Below are 18,352 nucleotides of genomic sequence, written 5' to 3' on the forward strand. Positions count from 1 at the left end.
TCTCGGCCCGGTATACATTGCTTTCGGTCGGCCCGGCCCGGTATACATTGCTTTCGGTCGGCCCAGTACACATTGCATTCTTTCGATCGGCCACATTGCTTTCGGTCGGCCCAGTACAAAAACTAATGCTAAAACATAACTTGTTTTTTTTTTATTAAATAAAATTAAACATTCATCGTAGTAACCTGCAAGGTAAAATGCAATTTATTTTAAACACATTAGATTGAATAAAACTCATCCAACAGTTTAAATGTCAACCGCGTAAATTCGATTTTTTGAATCCAACAAGTACTTGGGCAATGGACCCATACAATGACCCGACCAGAATAACTTTACCCGATGACGTGTACCCTAGTTTCTTCCAGCGTCTTCCCCAACACAAAACAGGCTAATAGAAATCAGCATTCTACTTCTTTTGCATCGGTTCAGGAACTGTAGTCACTCTGGTTGAAATTGAAGGTTCTCACAGTAAAACTTGTTGAATTGAGTAATGGAAGGGAATGCGAAAAGCGACCAAATCGTGGATGTAGGATCGGTAGTGGAGGCCGTTTCAGCCGATGACGGTGATGCTCCTCTCTACAGCCTCGAAAGTCTTTGCATGCGATGTGGTGAAAACGTAAGCTTCTCCCCATTCTCCGCCACCTTTTCCTTTGGCTTTTCAATGAATTCACTTTCTACTTTTTCGCGCACCTTTGGCGTGGTTAATTTAGGGATTCAATTCTCCATTCTTTTACTATTTTTTTCTTCTTTCGGTGGACGTTGCGAAGTTAGCGCTTTGTTTTCTTCTTCCGCTGCATCAATGCGTTCAAGTTGTATTCAATACTCGATTACTTTTACTCCTTTTTTTCCGTCCCTCGTAATTTATCGGGTGAACGTTAGATGTTTATGCCATGCTCATGTGTTTTTTCTTCTTCTCTGCGTCATTGCTTTTAATAGTCTATGAACAATGCTCGATTTCTTTTACTTTTTTTTTCTCTTCCCTCGTATTTAATCGGTGAACGTTGGCGAAGTTTAAACAATGCACCTTGTTTTTTTTTTCTTTCCCCGCTTCACTGCGTTTAATTTGTATTCAATACACCATTTTTTTGCCCTTTTCCCTTCTCTCTGAATTAGTTGGTGAACTTTGTCATGTTCTAAACAACGCACCTTGTTTTTGCCTCCTCCTGCTTCGATGCGTTTAATTTATGAGCCGGTGGTGTGTTTACTTTATCCATCAATGCGTTTAGTTGGGGTTTGGGGATTGTGGGGGTGGTAGTGAACACCGCTTTGAACTCACAACTCTTTGAACTCACAACTCTTTGAACTCACAACTCCTTGAACTCACAACTCCTTGAACTCACAACTCCTTGAACTCAGGTCATATAGTTTTTATTTCGCTCAAGTTTGTGAATGTGACTTGTAATAGTACTATTTGTTTTGCATAAGTTTTTAGGAGAAATTTATCAATATAAGCCATTTTCTAGTTTATTATAATAATCAAATTTATGATGTTAAGTTTCATGTAATGGGAACTTAATTAAGCTCTTAATTAAATTGTTTGCGTGTATGAGTTGGGAACTAAGGATACGTTTTGTTCATATTGAAGGATTGGACAAAACGAATAGTTAGCACTTTGCCCAAGCAACCAAGTCACAAGGAAATCTTTTTGTTTTGTCTATTGTATCAGGGTCGGTACACTGCACAAGTGGAATAGGCTAGCACTTGGCACTAACAAAACTGTTGTCTGTTACAATTAGATGATGCACTGCACTCCTAGAATACGTTAGCACTCACTACCTAAACATTTTGCTTTCTCTATTCTGTTGGATCAATGCACTGCACATGTAGAATAGGTTTACATTCGGCACAAACAAAACTTTTTGGTTTTGTCTATTGCATCGGTTTGATGCACTACACATGTAGTATTGGTTCGTATTAGTGCAGGCAAAACTTTTTTGTTTTGTCTATTGTATCGGGTCGACAACTCCATCTGCAGAATTGGTTTGCAGTTGGCACAAGCAAAAATTTTGTTTTTGTCTATTCATCAGGTTGATGCACTGCACTTTTACATTAGGTTTGTACAGGGCACAATCAAATTTTTTTGTTTGTTTATTGTATATGGCCAATGCACTGCACATGTTGAATTGGTAGCACTTATTGTCTTTGTATTAGGTTGGTGCACTGCACATGTAGAATAGTTAGCACTTAGCACCAGGGTTGATGCGCTGCACAAGCATTTTGGAGGTGAGCAGGCGTTGATGGTTATTCTTTATCGGTATTAATGAGATCTAGTTGAAGGGTATATCTGACTTTGGGTGGTCTTGTGCATGGAAGTAGAAGTTGCCTGCGTTTAGTTCAACTTTTTTTTTTGAAGAAATAATAATTTATTTTTTTGTTAGAGTACTAATCGAATAGTTAGGATAAAGGAGCAATAATGTCATGGTACTAATTTATTTACAAGCAACATTATTACCCGAGTAATTGAGTAATGAATATTTACATTTTTTGTGTGTTTCGTCTTTTGTGTTGTTCTATCCAGGGCCATGTTAAAAATCAAGGAAACAATTATTTATCGCTCAACAAATGAGTCAAATTCACCCTAAGTCTTAATATTGTATCTTCATCCAAAATATTTAAATTTTATCATCTGACTTGAATTTCTGTCATGTTTGTCAGGGGATTACAAGATTTTTATTGACTTTAATTCCCCACTTCAGAAAGGTATGTCTTGTCTATTGCTCCATTTGCTCTTGTGATTGGCAAGTGGTTACTGTTAGTAGGTATTGGGATATATCATATATGTAGTTAAATTTCATCTTTATTTCTGTCTTTCCTTATGTTTAGGCCTCATTCACTTTTCTCCCTGATGTTATTTGTTACATATTTCAATTAAATGAATTAGCATTATTGATTCGCAAATTACATAATGGATCGTAATACATATTATTTTTATCTGCTGTTTCTTTTGTTTTGTCTGTCCATTAGTTTTCTGAAATATAACTCATTGTCACATTTACATTTCCTGCAGATTTTGTTATCAGCTTTTGAATGTCCACATTGTGGTGAGAGGTAAACGGCCCTTTAGTTTATGCCCTCTCCGTGTGCGTTGAACATAATTAGTTCCTTTGATCTTCCTCTTAATTTTTCTTTCTTTTATAATTATTGATTTTATCTGTTAGGAACAATGAAGTACAGTTTGCTGGTGAAATTCAACCACGTGGTTGTTGTTACACTTTGAAGATTCCATCAGGCGAGCAAAAGGTTGGTTTGTTCAAATTTCAATTCCCCATCCCCAAATGATTATTTTATATAACATAAGAAAACATATATGGCGCCTAGGTACTCCAATGCCTCTATTAGCTATCTTCTTCCCATTCAGTTAACATCCATGCTGAGGTTCTTGACACTAGTGACTGACTGTTAGGCAGGAAAATAAAGACAGCACTTGGAGGGTGTATCATATAAGGAAATTTAAAAATAAAGGTTAAGCGGGTTAGTTAGTTGTGGTGAGGGGGTCTTTAAATAAAGACCAACCTGCTGTGGGGGAGGGGATATCTGAATTGTTGTAAGAAGTTGACAGGATTAAACCTGTGTGAAAGGAGCTATTCTCCTTTGTAACCCTTTTGGGTGTTCTGTTCTGCATTGTAATAAAACAGAGTTTTCTTTCTTCTTGCTGTGTTTGGGAGGGAATTCTGGTTTTTCTGTCTAGGAACCTAACAGTTGGTCCGACCTGCCGGATCTGAAAAAACAGAGAGTGAGGAAGAAAAGATGGAACAGAGGATGGCAGCAGTAGAGAAATTTACCAGCGAACAATTGAAATGGAATTCTGAAATAAAAGCAGAAATTCTGGGGTTGAAAGAAGGCATGCTGGAGTTAAAAGAAATCAAAGAAATGTTGCGGGATCTCAAGAAAGGAGATAGAAGGTCGGAAGGGGGAGAGAGTTCGGTGAATGGTGAGGAAAGAGTGGAGGAACCATCAAGGCAGGATAGCCAATGGGAAAAGATGAAGGAAGGAGAGATGAAGTCGTGGGGTAGGAGAGTGGAGTTACCGGGGTTTGAGGGCGAGGACCCAATGGGTTGGCTGGCCAGAGCTGAAAAATTCTTTGAGGTGCAGAATGTGATAGCAGGGGAAAGATTAAAACTGGCCTTCATCAGTATGGAGGGAAGCGCCAGTCCTTGGTTCAGTTTTTGGAGAAAGAACTCCAAGAATCCTTCTTGGGAAGAGTTTTCCATGGCGCTGAATAGGAGGTTTGGGGGAAAGGAGAGAAGTTCTGTTTTTGAGAAGCTGGCGAAGATCAAACAGAATGGAAGAATTGATGAATACATTCAAGATTTTGAGATGTTAGTGTCACAAGCACCACAGACAGGGGAGGAACAGCTGCTGGGGTATTTTTTTGCTGGATTACAGTCCAAGATTCGTAATCAAATCAGACCGCATGACCCCAAAGAATTGATGAAAGCCATGGAGATTGCGCTGGATGTTGAGGAGTCCTTCAGGGAAGAAAAAATTAGCAGTTTTGGGCATAGGAATAATGCGTCTTTTCTGCATTATCAAGGAAGCACCGGGATAACATGCCACACAAATTTGCATAAGGGGAATAGTGGGCCAGTCTCGTCTAGTTTGACTAGCACAGCAAGGAATGAGTCTTCTTCTTCCAATAGAGAGTTTCGGCCAGGAGAAGGATCCAGAAACAGGGGGTCCAGGACCCTTCCCTATCCCGAATATGTGAGAAGAAGGGAAGAGGGAAGATGTTTCCATTGTGGAGGGGCGTACGGTCCCGGACATCGCTGCCCTGAAAAGAATTTGAGGGTTATCATTTTTGCAGAAGATGAGGGAGACCCTACAGAGGTGAATCATTCTGGGTGGGGACAGATTGAGGAAGATTTGGAAAAAAGAACATCAAGGAGCAGTGACCTGATTTCAACCTTGAGGACAAGGTTGTTTTGTCAGAAATGAGTAATGTTAGGCAGGAAAATAAAGACAGCACTTGGAGGGTGTATCATAGAAGGAAATTTGAAAATAAGGGTTAAGCGGGTTAGTTAGTTGTTGGGTTAGTTAGTTGTGGTGAGGGGGTCTTTAAATAAAGACCAACCTGCTGTGGGGGAGGGGATATCTGAATTGTTGTAAGAAGTTGACAGGATTAAACCTGTGTGAAAGGAGGATTAAACCTGTGTGAAAGGAGCTATTCTCCTTTGTAACCCTTTTGGGTGTTCTGTTCTGCATTGTAATAAAACAGAGTTTTCTTTCTTCTTGCTGTGTTTGGGAGGGAATTCTGGTTTTTCTGTCTAGGAACCTAACAATGACCTAGTTTGAAGGATGGTTTTTCATACTTTTGCATCCATGTTTAGCTAGAAGACCATTGTTGTTGAAGTCAATATTTACCATGTAGGATCATACTATGCTATGAGTTGAACACACCCTGGAAAATCCCTTTCTTCTTATTTATGAAGCCCTTCCCAATCCATTCGTGATCTTCTCCATCTTGGACTGTTCAACCTTTTCTTTGTCATTCCATTGTTGCCTTAGAGTATTGCCACCTATAACTTTTATTATTGCACCTTCCTTTGGCTGTAGCAACATTTTCAGTTTAGTAATCCTTACCATAGAAGTTAATTTTGTGGGATTGAGCTTGACCCTATGCTCAAACTCTATGATGGTAACAAAGGCAATCCTAAATCAATTGTTGGGTCACCTACATTGACCAATTCCAGACTTATAGTCCTTGGCATAGGGGGTGTTGGTTCAAATGCATATAATTAAGGACAATCCTTGCCCACCATAATTTGCAGCCACGTGCACCTTCATTATGGTAGGTGAGTGGGTAAGTATAAATCCCGCATAAAACTTGGAAAATTGTGTGGTTAGGTTAAATCCTAAACCTAAATACTAAGATAGTTCAACAACATAATTTTCTAGTCAACTAATAAACAAATAGAATTAAGAATTTCTTTCTCACATTTCTGATTATACTATTTGGATACCTGACTTACTATAGTTATAACTTTTAAATCTAATTTTGTTTTAATGTAGTGATTTTGGAGGTTATTTTCTTTGTTTATGATATTCTTATGCATATGCACTATATATGTATAGTTTTGCATTTTATGTAAAACCATAGGATCTTACCATCCAAGTTAAGATCCCCAATTTACGAGTTTTTAATCTCCTTATCCTAGGTAGAATATTGAGTTTAGCATTGTAAAGGACATCTATCATGTAATGATATAAAACTATTTGAAGCAAAATGCATGCAATCAAGATTGTAAAACTTGAGAGTTCATAGAAACTTGTGAAGGCTTTTGTAAACTTGACTCAAACTTGTAAGAGTTTACTTACCATAAAAAATATTAACAATAAATAACATAGTAATTATACATTTGAACTCCATAATAAAACAATTGTTAAAACAAAAACTTGGCAATAAAACAATACAGTCAACTACAAAAGTAAAGCATCTCGGGTTGTCAATAATACATTTCTACTAAATAAGTTTAAACTACATCAAATAATTAAGAAATAAAATATTATCTCTAATACTTGTTATGGTGAATGTATGATTATTTGGGATTATCTTATTTTGATTTGTAAACTTGTCTTTGTGGTTTGCCGTTATGATGATTTGTTTATACAAGTGTCTAACAAGTTTAATGAATGTAGATGCTAAATCGTCAAGTGGTTAAATCAGAATCTGCTACCATTAAGGTACTCAAATTTGTTTTGTTTATTTTCTTCATATTTATATAAACCTGTGTACCCTATTTCCTATTTAGATTGTAATCTTCAAAATTCTTTAGTTCATTAACACCTTGGTTCTTGTCTCTTTGAAGTCTAGGGCTAAGCCACATAGTCTTAGTTGAGCTGATATTATCTACCTACATACCTACATACCTACATACCTATTTATCTGTATGTCTATTTGTTTACATAGATAGTTAGAAAGATAGATATTTTTATGAAAGAAGTAATTTAAGATGTTGCTTATAAATTTTAATGACTAATCTGGTTCTATTATTCAAAATTTATAGTCTGCTTTGTAATAAATTTATTCAAAAGGCAACCTTATATGTATATGATTGTGCAGATACCTGAACTGGATTTTGAGATTCCACCAGAGGCTCAACGTGGTAGTTTGTCAACGGTACTTCTAATACATATTTCAATTTACTTTGTTGTTTCCCATTCCTGGCAATGACAAGTTTGCTTGTTCAATTTTTTTTTCTGGGTAGGGCAGGGGGTTACCCATTATTTCATTTGTCAGTGAAAATCTCGAGTCTCAACATTGTATTTCTATTTAAGATGGCTAAATTTACTCCGCATGTGTATAATCATCTAGTGAGTAAACATGTCAGTGTCCTTTCTGTTTGGTCGAAACAATTGTTGAATTAAAAAGAAGAGATTGCTATCCTTTTTGTCTTTTTTTTTTGTTTGATTTAGTGTAGATTTTTTAAGCTTTTGGTTCGACTCTTGATCATATCATAGGTTTGGCAATTTCTATATGCACCCTTTATTTAGTAGCCAGGAAGATTTTTATTCAATTAAATTAATTGAAACAGTACATCAACTTCTATATATAGAGAACTATAACCCTAAAGTAATTATTACAAAGAGATCTCTAGAATCTTCTATAGCTTCTAACAACTTCTAGTAGTACATTTATATCCTACTAACAACACTCCCCCTTAAGCTGGCGAATGGATATCTATCATTCCCAGTTTGCATGTGAGATCATGAAATTGTTAAGTGGGAAGACCTTTTGTAAACAAGTATGCTAACAAGATGGCACATAAGATGTAATGATAAGGCCACTATCTAGTTTCTCTTTAAGAAAGTGTCGATCTATCTCTATATGTTTGGTCCTATCATGCTGAATTGGATTGTGAGCAATGCTAATAGCTGACTTATTATCACAATAAAGAATCATATACTCTTCACATGCCACTTTAAGATCTTTTAGAATAATTCTCAACCATAATAATTCACATTCCCCTTGTGCCATAACTCAGAATTTAGCCTCTACAGTAGACCTTGCAACAACATTTTGTTTCTTACTTCTACTCACCAAATTTCTAGCAAAAAACATGCAATATCCTAAGGTGGATTTCCTATTTGTGACACCCTTCAAAATTTACATTAGTATACACTTCCATTCTTAATTTTCCATTCCTTTTGAACAATAATCCCCTTCCTGGATTGTCTTCAAATATTGAGGGATTCTATTCACAACTTGTAAATGTCTCTCACTTGGATTAGGCATAAACTGACTAACTACACTTACAACATAGGCTATGTCAGGTCTAGTGTGACCTAAGTAAATGAGCTTCCCCACAAGTCTTTAATATTGACCTTTATTCACAGTAGTTCTGCCTTCATCATTTATAATTTACGGCTTTGTTCTATAGGAACTCTAGTGGTCTTGCAATCAATCTTACTTGTTTATTTTAGAAGATTAAGAGCATACTTTCTTTGGGAGACAAAGATCCCTTTCTTCGAGTAAGCTCAATGTTGTTAAACTCGAGGATAGAAAGAGGATCGGAAAAGAGATAAAATTTTGTAACTCGACCCATAAAGGGTTAGTGGTATATGAAAAATAATGTGAATATGAAAAATAATATTGAATATATAAAATAATTAGACATATATAGTATAATTCGCAAGATTAATGCATAAAATAATTAATAAATTAATAAATATTTAATACAAATAATCTGTCTACGTTAGGTCTTTATATTAGTAAACTGTTGTGCCTTGCTTCCACATTAGGTTTGTGTTTATATTAGTAAACAATGGTGCCTTTAACAAGGCAAGGGAGTAGAAGAAAGGGAAAATAAAGAAGGAACAAAACATGCCTATATAAAAGGCAGTGGGGAGAGGGAGAGGCGCAACGACGAAGAGGTGCGACAACGGAGAGGTGAACAACGGAGGAGCGCGTGATGGAGGGGTGAGTGGCAGAGAGGCGCGGTAACGGAGGTGCGAGTTTGATATTAGGGTTATTCTCGGACATCATTTTCAGAGTTTTTTTTTCAATAGGCTGAGCCGTGACTCCTTGATTCTTTGATCCGGCTACCGACTCGTTAGATCGCTCCGATCCATTTAGGTAGTGATCCACCGTGCGATCCGACACGATTTCTTCTAAAAAATTGCAAGATCGTACAATCTTACGATCTAGATCATGATTTTAACAACATTGAGTAAGCTACTTCTATCCCAAGGAAGTACTTTAATTTCCTAGATCCTTCATTTCAAACTGAGTAGCAATCTTTTCTTTTCAAGATTTGTTTCTCATGTTCATCATCTTCTTAAAGGCATAAATATATTGCTCAATTTTGGTATCAAGCAAGCTTGTCATTTAATCTTGTAAGATTGAAGAGTTTTCAAGATATGATTGCTGCTATAGGTGCTTATGGACCTAATTTGCCAGCTCCTACCTACCATGAGATTAGAGTTCCACTCCTCAATAAGGAAATTGAGTACACTGAAGAATTGTTGAAAGATCATAAATTGCACTGGACTAAGCATGGTTGTTCTATCATGTCAGATGCATGGATTGATTGGAAGCAACGATGTTTGATTAACTTTTTGGTGAGCTCTCTTGTAGGGACAATGTTTGCCAAGTCGATTGATGATTCTAAATTTGTGAAGACAGGAGAAAAACTCTCCGAGATGCTTGATGCCCTTTTGGAGGAGATTTTTAGAAGAAAATGTGGTTGAAGTTATCATAGATAATGGTATTAATTATGTCTTGGTTGGTAAATTATTGGAAGAAAAAAGACATAATCTTTATTGGACTCCTTGTGCTGCCTATTGTATAGATTTGATGCTTGAAGACATTGGAAAAATTCCTTTGTAGTTCCTTGAGTTTATTGAGATAATTTACAAATAAGAGGGAATTGGTAAGACATGCAATTACAAGGTTTTCTACCTCTTATTTATCATTACAAAAGTTGTATCAAAAGAAGGGAAATTTGAGAAAGATTTTCACTTGAAATGAATGGAGCAAGAACAAGCTGTCTAAGGAAGCTAAGGGTAAAGAACCTACACAAATTGTTCTTATGCCTTCATTTCGGAATCATGTTATATTTACTGCCAAAGTCATGACTCCTCTTCTTCATGTACTTTGTTTGATTGATAGAGAGAGAAAAGCAACTATGCGTTATAAATATGAAGCAATGGAGAAAGTCAAGGAAACAATAATGAAGTCATTCAATAACCACGAAAGTAAATACAAGGATGTATTTACAATCATTGATAATAGATGGACATGCCAATTTCGTTGCCCCTTGCATGCAATTGGTCACTTTTTGAATCCAAAGTTCTATTGTCCTAACCCAAAAATGGAATATGATTTGGAAGATACAAATGGATTGTATGCTTGCATTAAGAGGTTGGTGCCAAGTAAAGATGTGCACAAAAAAATTTATTTGACTTGCCTCTTTATAAAAGTTGAAGTGTTCTCTGCCAAAGAATCAAGGAAGACCACAACCCCAGGTGAGACAATTAAACGCTATCTAAATTGGGTTAAGATGTAAATTATATCATATAATGGTTACATTCTAAGTTTTTTTACTTTTATAGCTCAATGGTGGAAGAATTATGGGCACGTAGCTCCCAACTTATAAAAGCTAGCAATTACGATTTTAAGTTTGATATGTAGTTCATCGGAATGTGAGCGCAATTGGAGTTTATTTGAGGAAGTAATAATTATTTCTCATAACATGACTCATTTCATTATTATTTTGTAGAATGTAGAAATAAATTAATTCACATTATACTTGTAGATTCATTGAAAAAAAGGAATAGGCTGTACAAAACGTTGCATGATTTGGTTTACGTAACCAACAACTTGCTCAAAGATACAATATTAGAGATAAAATAGACCCTATTGTATTCAATGGCATGGATGAGTGCAATGAGTGTCATTGTTATCACTTTTCGGTTATGGCGGCGCCATGGCGGAAGACGGTGGCGGATTTTCCGACCACCGCCACAACAAGGCGGTGGTGATGCGGTTTTCCCTTGGAGGTCGCTTTTGGCATCTCAGAAAGCTAACGAAAAACGGAAATATCGTAAAAGGCAGAGAAAAACACTGTGACAACGACCACGAAAGTAACAGCGGCAGCGCACGCTGCGACGATAGCAAAAAATGAAGAAGGGACCTTCGACGCATGAAGAAGATAAAACACCTAAACCTAATTTTGAAAAAACCCTAATAAGTTTGGGCCTTTGGCCCATTCCAACTTTTAACTAATAAAACCCTAAAATCCTCATTATTAAAATAAAATTTGAATGTGCTGCAGCTGCATCAGTTATTTAACCTAATTAAGAGTTCAAAACCTACTTAAATTAAGTTTGGGCCTTTGGCCCATTCCAACGGTTAACTAATAAAACCTTAATTATTCAAATAAAATTTGAATGTGTTGCGGCTACATGAGTTGTTAAACCTAATTAAGAGTTCAAAACCTACCTAAAATTAGTTTTTTTTGGGCCCATTTTTGACCCATTTAAAACATTATACTTATTGCAATCCACAATACATTTTTTTATCTCCGCCACAACACCTTCCGCCATAACCCGTTATGGTTTCTGTTATAACTTTATAAAGGATTTATGGGGTCTCCGATATGATCCGTTATTCAATATCGATAACATTGATGAGTGGTTAGTGGGGCAAGTAGATGATGATGATGATAATGATAATGAAGAGGGGGGAAATGAGTTGGTTTTTGATGATGATTCCACTCTAAATTAGGCAACTGCTTATGAAGCTTTAGATGTTGGAGAACTAATAATTTACACAAGACAAGTAACCAGTAAAAGAAAGCAACCATCAAGTGGTTGTGGTATTGTCATTGGATCTTCTCATGCTTCTAAGAAAGGTCTAGCTGCAACTCCATCCCCAACAAGGAGGGGCAAAGGGAAGATTCAAATCGGGGTTGGGAATGAATTGCATGATAGCTTTGATTTTGAGTTTGAATAATTACTTAACTTTGACTAGAGTTTCTCTGAAGGGGAAGACGGGGGATATGCCCCATTGGATAATATTGAAGAAGAGTCGGATAGTTAGAAACATAAGATAAATATTACCATGTCCAACTATTGGGATACGAGTCCCATTGGCAAGAGTAATGTAATTACCAGGAAAAGAAACACATGACATTAAAAGAGATGAGTGAGGTGTCATATGGTCTGTCGCACCAAAGTCTAGAACTCAAGAGTCCTTGCATAAATTTTAAGAAACATCAAAAGAGGAATTAGAGTTCTTACCAGTCATGGTTACGAAGCAAGTACCACAAGGTGGCTTACTGATAGACTCCATGAGAGATTTTAAACGTTCAATTTCAGCATGTAATGCAGGCATTCCATTGTCAATTGAAGAGGATGAAGGAAGATCATCATTACTTAGTAGAGTTGCCGTGATAAGATAAATAGTAAGAATTTCTTAGTCTCCCTTGTAAGTATAATGAAACATTAACACAAAAAACTTCAGTGACAGTGAAAGGTCGTAGAAATAGGCCCCAACATTGTGAGCTCTAATACTAACTTAAATGAAATAATATGAATGAAAGAAGATTTTTATTCAATTATATTAATTGAAACAAGACATCAACCTTTATATATAGAAAACTTTAACCCTAGAGTAATTATTACAAAGAGATATCTAGAATCTTCTACAACTTCTAACAACTTCTAGTAGTACATTAATATCCTACTAACATGAAGCTTCTACTAGTACATTTAATATCCTACTAACAACAAGGAATGTAAATCGTGGGCATCAGAGAACTCTTAACTTTCTTTTGTGAAAATTCATGAACATTGAACAGTTGAAAATTTGTAATCAAATGATTCAACAATATCTTTTGTTGTGTAATTATAGGTGGAAGGGATACTTATGAGAGCAACTGATGAACTTCAAGCCCTTCAAGAGGAACGCAAAGTACTATTTGTTTCTGCGCTATATTTTTATTTGATGCATGCATTCTTCTTTAAATAACTTAATTAATGTTATGCTTTCTACCCTCTAGAAAGTGGCTCCGGAGACAGCTGGAGCAATTGATCAGTTCTTGGTGAAACTGCGAGCCTGTGCAACAGGAGAATCATGCATCACATTTATTCTTGATGATCCTGTCGGAAACAGCTTTATTGAAAACCCGTAAGAGATTATACCTTGTAGAAGTATTTTTTTTAAATGAGTAAAAGTATTTTTATTAGAGAAGAGATTATAACAATAGAGGCTAAGGTATCCTCACACACAAGTAAATGACAAAAGGTATTCAGTGATAGCATATGAATTAGCAACCTCCTGGATTTGTTGCTCAAGAGTGGAGTGTGGTTTAGTATGTAAAGTGTTGATCTCTGTATGGGCTAAAATTTAGTCACATTGTGCTTGTGCTTGACTTTGGATTGGATACATTCTTTTATGAATCACACCATATTGTACCTTTTAACTTATTTTAAATTGGTCAAGACAAACATGTATTTGTTGGTGAGGCAAACTTGTACCTTCATTTGGTACTTGGTAATATTAGTCCAATGTTTTAGCTAGTACTATTTTAAGTAAATGCAGAACACATTGAATAGGTTTGCACCATCATCTGATCCATCGTTGACGATCAAGTTTTATGAGAGAACTCCTGAGCAGCAAGCATCATTGGGATACCTTGTTGATTCTGCACAGGCTGAAGGAACTCATGTTGATGCCCCGGGAGGCGGAGAAGCTGTGACTACTGATCAAGTGAGGAGAGAACCACATGGATCAGTAGGGGCAACAGCTGGCCATCGTGCCATTGCACAGAGTAACAGTGCAGAAATTGCTGAAGCCTTGTTTCGATATACTGCACCAGAAGAGGTACAATTGCTGAACTATATAGTTCTGTGTACTGAGCTTTGGCCTTATGTGTTTGTTTATTCAATGTCAAGTTGCTGCCTTTTTTTGACAGGTGATGACTTTCCCTTCTACTTGTGGTGCCTGTGCTGCTAGTTGTGAGACTCGAATGTTTGTCACCAGTATCCTCTTAGCACTTTTCATACTTCCCTTGGGATATTGTTTGATTATGTTACATTTCTTTAGAAGGATTCTGTCATTTTAAGCTCGATGTAAAATTTATTAGGTTAAAGAAGATTTATATTGTGTATGCAAGAGTACATAGCTTTGTGGGGTAAAATAAAATTATATAAACTATTGGGGCTTATTTTTTTTTATTCCATGTTTGTATTTCAGTTGAAATTTGGAGCTTTAGCACCTTTTTGATCTGCAAAAAGTGAAATTACATAAAATAGGGGATAGTTTTTCTTTATTTCAACTTCCGTTGTGATTCTATGTTTCATGTATTTCAGTTGAAACTTGAAGCTTAGTGTCATCTACTTGGTGCTGAATAGTTTTTGGATAACCATGTGTTCTATTAAAAATCCTGAACATGATCTACTTTCAAATTTCAGAAACTTGACTATGGATTTATGCTAGCTACACAACATTAATTTCAAATGAAACATCTGTCTACAGTGTTGCATGTATTCTGATTGCTGATAGGGTAAAAACTAGATAATATTTATTTGCTTGCTTGATAACGGTCATACTCTTCAAAATATGCCATGTGCCAATTTTATATTCTATATTATTGCTTAGCAATTTCCGGCATTTCTTCCACAAGCTGTTGATCTTAACAATGGACAGATATTCCTTACTTCCAAGAAGTAATTATTATGGCATCCACATGTGATGCTTGTGGCTACCGCAACTCTGAGGTATGCTGATTTCTTGAGTGTAGCTCTGTCTTTTTAGGGCTGGAATAAACATTAATTTTCCATCTTGCAGTTGAAACCTGGTGGACGAATTCCTGAAAAAGGAAAAATAATTACTCTTTCTGTGAAAAATGTCAATGACCTGAGCCGTGATGTAATAAAGGTCTGTAATTCTTTGTGATCTTAACTAATTTCAACCCATCAGTTTCTTAATTTGTATATGTTTAGTGATGAATCATGGATCTTGTAGTTTATCCTTGCATTTAGAGAGCATATATTTTTTCTTGTTTCTAGTATGTAATTACTACAAATTGGGATCAGTAAAAGAAATCTCATTAGAAAAGAAGGTAGTTTGGACTTTGGTTATTGAGCTACTCAAATGTAGGGAAAAATGTAAGCTTCCAAACCTGTTTTGCAGAAAGTGTAAAGTAACTAAGGATAAAAACTAATCATGAGTACTCTTTCAGTGCCACTTTAAAGTTTTGCAATTTATTTTGACATCTCCCTTGCATGAAGCTATAGCATTTTAAGGAATCAAATTCGCATTTTGGGGTTTTTAGAAGCCTGAAATGATTTTTTCATCAAGAGATAACCTAGAAACGTTAACACCAACATGTACTGTTTTCAATGATATATCAAAAGTTGTAATGATACACACACAGTCTTGCTAAGTTAACCTGTGAAATATGTCCTGATGGTACCCATATAGGCCTGACCATTTAAACATTATTTTATGCAATCTGAGATCTATACATTTTATATCTATTGACTGAGTAGTTTGGTTTGATTAGTCTGATACTGCAAGTGTAAAAGTTCCGGAAGTTGACTTGGAGCTGGCAAGCGGAACCCTTGGAGGAATAGTTACAACTGTTGAAGGTTTAATTACAAGAATTAGTGAAAGTAAGTATCCTTCTATCAGTCACACAAACTATATAGGCAGCATCCTAATGAGACAGGAGGAAGGAAAGGACATCGTAGTACCCATACACTTTGTTCAGCTTCAATTGTAACAAAATGATGAAAACATTTTTTTTTCAATAGATCTTTCAATTTTCAACCACTTGAGCATCATTATTTATTTCTTTCATTCCAAATAATCTATCTCAAATATGTTTTAAAAGTCTTCTAAATGCCAAATTTGTATCTGTTTTGGATGGGTGGAGTTTAAACTGTTCTCTTTTGTCATGTTTATGATGTTCCTGATCCCGTGGTGTGATTTAATTTTTAATATAATCTATTTATTTTTGCTAGAATGTATCAATGTAGAATATAATTTTATGTGATTTGTATGTACAGGCCTTGAGAGGGTCCATGGCTTTACTTTTGGAGACAGTCTTGATGAAAATAGTAGAAGCAAGTGGATAGACTTTAAAGCAAGGCTAAACAAGGTAATACGTGACTATTTTATGAGAGTTGGTTTAAATTTCTCCATATATGTTTACTATATAATTCTATTTATCAGGTTATTATTGCAATTTTTTATATTTATTCTTTACACAATGTTTTGTGGCTGACTGGGAAAAGAGGGAAGAGGAGCAATACATAACTTCAGGCATTGTATATTCTTTTGTATTTCTAAAATAATCTTGTCTTTATTTCTTGTTCTCTTTTAGGAGGATATGTTGTCCCGTTTTGTACCTCTTTCGACACCTCACTTTGAAAAATTTAGTAAAAAAGAAATGGACGACAAAGAGAATAGGGTTCACGGAATTTTAACCAAATGCATTGTAACAAGAAGGGTCACTTTGAGCAACAAAGACCTGTGGTCATATTCCATGCTACTTTTGGGCTACATTATGCCTCTTTAATACCAGCAACTAATAGACTGCATCGGTCTTTGTGTCTTTGAATTTGAAGGCTTTGATTTGACTTAACCTATTTAAACTTATTGGTTCAAGGTCTTGGATCCCACTTTTTTTATCTGCATTCTTTCATTGTATGCAGCTTCTTAGCTTGGAAGAACCTTGGACTCTAATTCTTGATGATGCATTAGCCAATTCTTTTGTAGCACCTGCAACTGATGATCTGAAAGAGGACAATCAATTAGCTTGTAAGATTTCCAACTCAGACATCAAGCTATACTTTGAGCAGATAAAGTTCACATTTTCTGAGTTGAAATTCTGAATTCCATTTCCATGATGCCAATTCTTTTTCTATACATATGGAAAGTTGAAACATCAATTTTTTGTTCCTTAAAATATCTTATTCGATTCAACTATCGGAGTTGCTGGGGATCCCGAGTCCAGTATAGACCATCATGTAAATAAACAAACAAACAGAAGTAGGTTTATTTCAGACATTTCCCCTTGTTGGGACTCGTGTTTCAACCTTTTGCTTTACAGTGTGCCCTGAGTAGCCTGCATAATTGGATTTGTGATGAATCGGTCTAATGTGCTGTATGTGTAAATATGATTCTGATTGTTTAATGCTGTGTTTAAATATGGTGCATAGTTTTTCATGTAAATATATTCATGTTTTGTGGTTTTCTGTTTTGCAATTGGTATTTCTCCAGTTGAGGACTACGAGAGGTCATGGGAACAAAATGAAGAATTAGGTCTGAATGATATGGACACCTCTTCTGCCGAAGTTGGTGATGCACCAACCAATACTTCTAAAACTGAGTGAAGATCATGTAATTTCCTCTCCTCACATCCCAACCAAAACAAATGGAAGTATTTTTGTGATAGTTTGATATCATCGAGAGAATGGAAAAGTCTGTTGTCTTGAGCCTCATTTCATTGGCTTATTGATATATTTTAATGTAAGCCCATTAACTTGTATCATCCGTTAGAATAGTTGTCTGAAAAATGTAACTTCGTGAGTTAGTAAGTTAATTGCTTTTTATTTTTATTTTTCTGGTTTTGTGGCCATCTGATTTTATTTCTTAGAGCAATTTTTTTCTTCTTTCCCCTTTTTAGCACAGCGGCGATAATTATCAAAGGTTGTTATCAGTGAATGTGAATATTAGTATCAACAAAGTATTTCGATTAAGGATTGGTAGGATATTGAAAATATTCATGGTTAGTAATAAGAAAAGGAAGATAAGGAAAAACAGTAAATTAATTATCAACGAGTATTCTCAAAGGTGATTGTTCTTACAAAAAAGGGACCAAGAACACTCGAACCGAAACGATAAGATGGCCTCCTTCTTGATCTTCTGATTTCGGGCTATACTCTCGGTTTGCTATTGGGCTGGACTGCTTGTGTTCCTCTCGGCTGCTTCTTTCGGCTATTCCTTTCGGTTGATGTTCCTCACGAGTGGGGGGATGTACCTGCAAGTTGCTCCGATGCCAAAGTCAGAGACAATGTAATGGTTTTTTCAGATAAAACTAAGCTTACCTTTTTCTTGTGTTGACTTCCTATTTATAGGGTTTCGTTGATGGGCCTTCTACAGTACTTTTGGACTTTCTTCCCACACCTTTTTATTATTTTTACACCCCCTTGTGCAAGTTCCTTATATTATCCTTTTAGGTTTCGGTCCAGACCTTTCGGTTTTTGTTTAACACTTTGTTCATTGAACATGTAGTTCTCGGCATATAGTTCTCGGCATGTAGTTTTTGTTTAACACTTTGTTCATTGAACATGTAGTTCTCGGCATATAGTTCTCGGTTTTAGGCTACTAGTACACTGGCCC

The 18,352-nt window shown here is 35.9% G+C and overlaps 1 protein-coding gene across 2 annotated transcripts; it reads left to right on the forward strand.

The window, feature by feature from the left end:
* Window positions 1-277: 277 nt before the first annotated feature.
* Window positions 278-17,568, forward strand: LOC137817467 (uncharacterized). Of its 2 annotated transcripts, none has more exons than XM_068620757.1 (16): window positions 278-616; window positions 2,656-2,700; window positions 3,008-3,048; window positions 3,159-3,240; window positions 6,637-6,681; window positions 7,061-7,117; window positions 12,854-12,913; window positions 13,002-13,129; window positions 13,558-13,825; window positions 13,917-13,983; window positions 14,651-14,721; window positions 14,792-14,881; window positions 15,510-15,618; window positions 16,015-16,106; window positions 16,663-16,768; window positions 17,231-17,568. In XM_068620757.1, the coding sequence occupies exons 1-16, from the start codon at window positions 491-493 to the stop codon at window positions 17,341-17,343; spliced, it is 1,500 nt and encodes a 499-aa protein (XP_068476858.1). In that variant the 5' UTR covers window positions 278-490; the 3' UTR covers window positions 17,344-17,568. The 2 variants fall into 2 exon arrangements, with proteins under 2 accessions (XP_068476858.1, XP_068476859.1); XM_068620758.1 differs by having other exon boundaries at window positions 381-616; window positions 2,519-2,700.
* Window positions 17,569-18,352: the final 784 nt, after the last annotated feature.

This window comes from Phaseolus vulgaris, unplaced genomic scaffold, assembly GCF_000499845.2.
Source record: "Phaseolus vulgaris cultivar G19833 unplaced genomic scaffold, P. vulgaris v2.0 scaffold_73, whole genome shotgun sequence".
Classification (NCBI taxonomy): Eukaryota; Viridiplantae; Streptophyta; class Magnoliopsida; order Fabales; family Fabaceae; genus Phaseolus; species Phaseolus vulgaris.

What these genes read in the sequence shown, in the direction of transcription:
- LOC137817467 (XM_068620757.1), top strand. Translation starts at nt 491, where the DNA reads ATGGAAGGGAATGCGAAAAGCGACCAAATCGTGGATGTAGGATCGGTA. An exon ending in TAATTCCCCACTTCAGAAAG is followed by an intron (nt 2,701 to 3,007) that starts GTATGTCTTGTC and finishes CATTTCCTGCAG; the next exon opens with ATTTTGTTATCAGCTTTTGA. An exon ending in CAGAATCTGCTACCATTAAG is followed by an intron (nt 6,682 to 7,060) that starts GTACTCAAATTT and finishes ATGATTGTGCAG; the next exon opens with ATACCTGAACTGGATTTTGA.